This window comes from Micropterus dolomieu, linkage group LG20 (assembly GCF_021292245.1).
Source record: "Micropterus dolomieu isolate WLL.071019.BEF.003 ecotype Adirondacks linkage group LG20, ASM2129224v1, whole genome shotgun sequence".
In the NCBI taxonomy this organism is placed as follows: Eukaryota; Metazoa; Chordata; class Actinopteri; order Centrarchiformes; family Centrarchidae; genus Micropterus; species Micropterus dolomieu.
Genome location: NC_060169.1, coordinates 25,395,172 through 25,397,150, shown reverse-complemented (window position 1 = coordinate 25,397,150; position 1,979 = coordinate 25,395,172). Strand labels below are relative to the sequence as shown.

Below are 1,979 nucleotides of genomic sequence, written 5' to 3'. Positions count from 1 at the left end.
ACCATGCCAGGGAGTGGATGCCATGGCGACAGGACCTGGCACGGCTGTGTTGCCTTACTGTGTGTGTGTGTGTGTGTGTGTGTGTGTGTGTGTGTGTGTGTGTGTGTGTGTGTGTGTGTGTGTGTGTGTGTGTGTGTGTGTGTGTGTGTGTGTGTGCACACACACAGGTCATTTACATGTTGTGTTCAGTGCATGCACAGTCCTGCCATTAGTAAAGTGTAGTATAGAGAAATACTACAGAAAAACAGTTAAGGATTCCCATGATTGTGCAGTTTATAAAAAGGCAGAATTATTAGCATGAAACAATTTATTAATCTGTTGGTCGACTATTGTGATAATCAATTATCGTTTTAAATCACCTTTTCCAGAAAAATTACAAGCATTCCCCTAGTTGCAGTTTCACCAATGTGAGGATTTGCTGTTTTTCCCTCTTTATATTACTCTAAACTGAACATCTTTGGGTTTTGCACTGATGGCAGAACAAAACACCACATGTGAAGATGCAAGCTGGGACATTTTTTTTCATAGTTTTCTTACAGTTCATAGACTAAAAAAAAAAAAATACTGATTAAATAGACAGAACAATCAGCAAATTAACTGATGGTGAAAATAATCACTAGTTGAGGCACTAGCATTAATGATTATCTTTCCAAACACAACATGTGTTTGTCATTGTTTAGGCCATCATTGCTATCACTACCAAGATTTGGGCACACAGAAAATTGGTACATAAGGGCAAGCAACACAAGCAGTCAGACAAATGACCCAAATGTAAACCAAAACACTTATTTCGAAGTCATCCATGCAAATAGAACAAAAATAGAAGGTTTAGACGATACGGTTAATCTGTCGTTGTTGTTTAATACGGTCTGGCGTGTGTCACAGCAAGGACGCCGATTAGCATAAAGTTAGAAGAACGAACCTGAATGACAAACCAATAAAAATAAGACCCCGACAACCCAGATTCGTCCTTTAAAAAAAAAAAAACACATTAGAGCGGAGAGCTTACAATGTAAATGCACACAAATGACGGTATGGATTTATTTACAGACAAACAGCCACTATCAGCAAGAGACTGTGGGTAGCTGTGGTTTCCCCCTCAGTGGCAACACAGTGACACAACACTGCTGACCTTGTGGACAGTTTAGTCAGAGTGAAACTACGTGCTAAAACAACGCTAAAACCACCTGTCTCAGGAAACTGTTTTATAAATCGAAGATAAAAAAAAGGTAAAGATGTGTTAATGAATGATCATTAGAGAAACACACACAAAAGTAAAAATTGGAGCGGCTGCCAATCCCAATCTAATCTCCAGCACCAAAGACAGATACGAGCCCTAAGAGAGCAAAGTCCATACAGCTGCATTCGGTCCGCTCTAAACTGGCATCACGGTTTCAGAGGAAGGCAGACACGCAGCTGTATAGCATGCATCTTACTAAAAAAATAGCAGCAGACTGTGGTGCACTGAAATTTTCAAATATTTGGATATTTAGCCTTTATTCTCAAGGATATGAAATTGGAGAAAAACGTTTGCCTGTATGCAACAATGCAGGTATCAAATATGTCTGCCACCTCGTTCAAGCAGCATTTCTAAGTTGATAAGCGTGAAAATAACAATTTATATAATACAAAAAAAAAAAATAATAAAAAAAAAAAAACGCCATATTGTTCCATCAAAACTTGGGTGGCCTGATGAAACATTTGGTGGAGTTCACTCACAGGGAAGCTTGCAGGGTGGAGGTGAGAGGCCGCTGCGGTTCAGGGTTCCTCCCATCAGCACGATGCTCATCTCTTCGGTGGAGCACTGGAACACCTCGACGTAACGGTCCTTCATGGTCTTTTTATGGCACTTCTGGGCCACCATAAACGCCTTGTCAGATGATTTCATTTGGATGAAAGCGTCACCAGAGGGCCGACCCTGCAGAGAAGACAGACGAAGAAACAGACAGAATAAATGGGGGGGGGGGGGGGGGGGGGGG

At 41.1% G+C, this 1,979-nt stretch overlaps 1 protein-coding gene across 4 annotated transcripts in view; it reads right to left on the bottom strand.

Moving 5' to 3' along the window:
* esrp2 (epithelial splicing regulatory protein 2) overlaps window positions 1–1,979 on the bottom strand; it is a 25,492-nt gene that overhangs the window by 6,785 nt on the left and 16,728 nt on the right. For all 4 annotated transcript variants that reach the window (XM_046033497.1, XM_046033499.1, XM_046033500.1 and 1 more), the window contains one exon: window positions 1,720–1,918. In XM_046033497.1, the coding sequence (XP_045889453.1) occupies window positions 1,720–1,918 (199 nt within the window). The remainder of the gene's footprint in view (window positions 1–1,719; window positions 1,919–1,979) is intronic.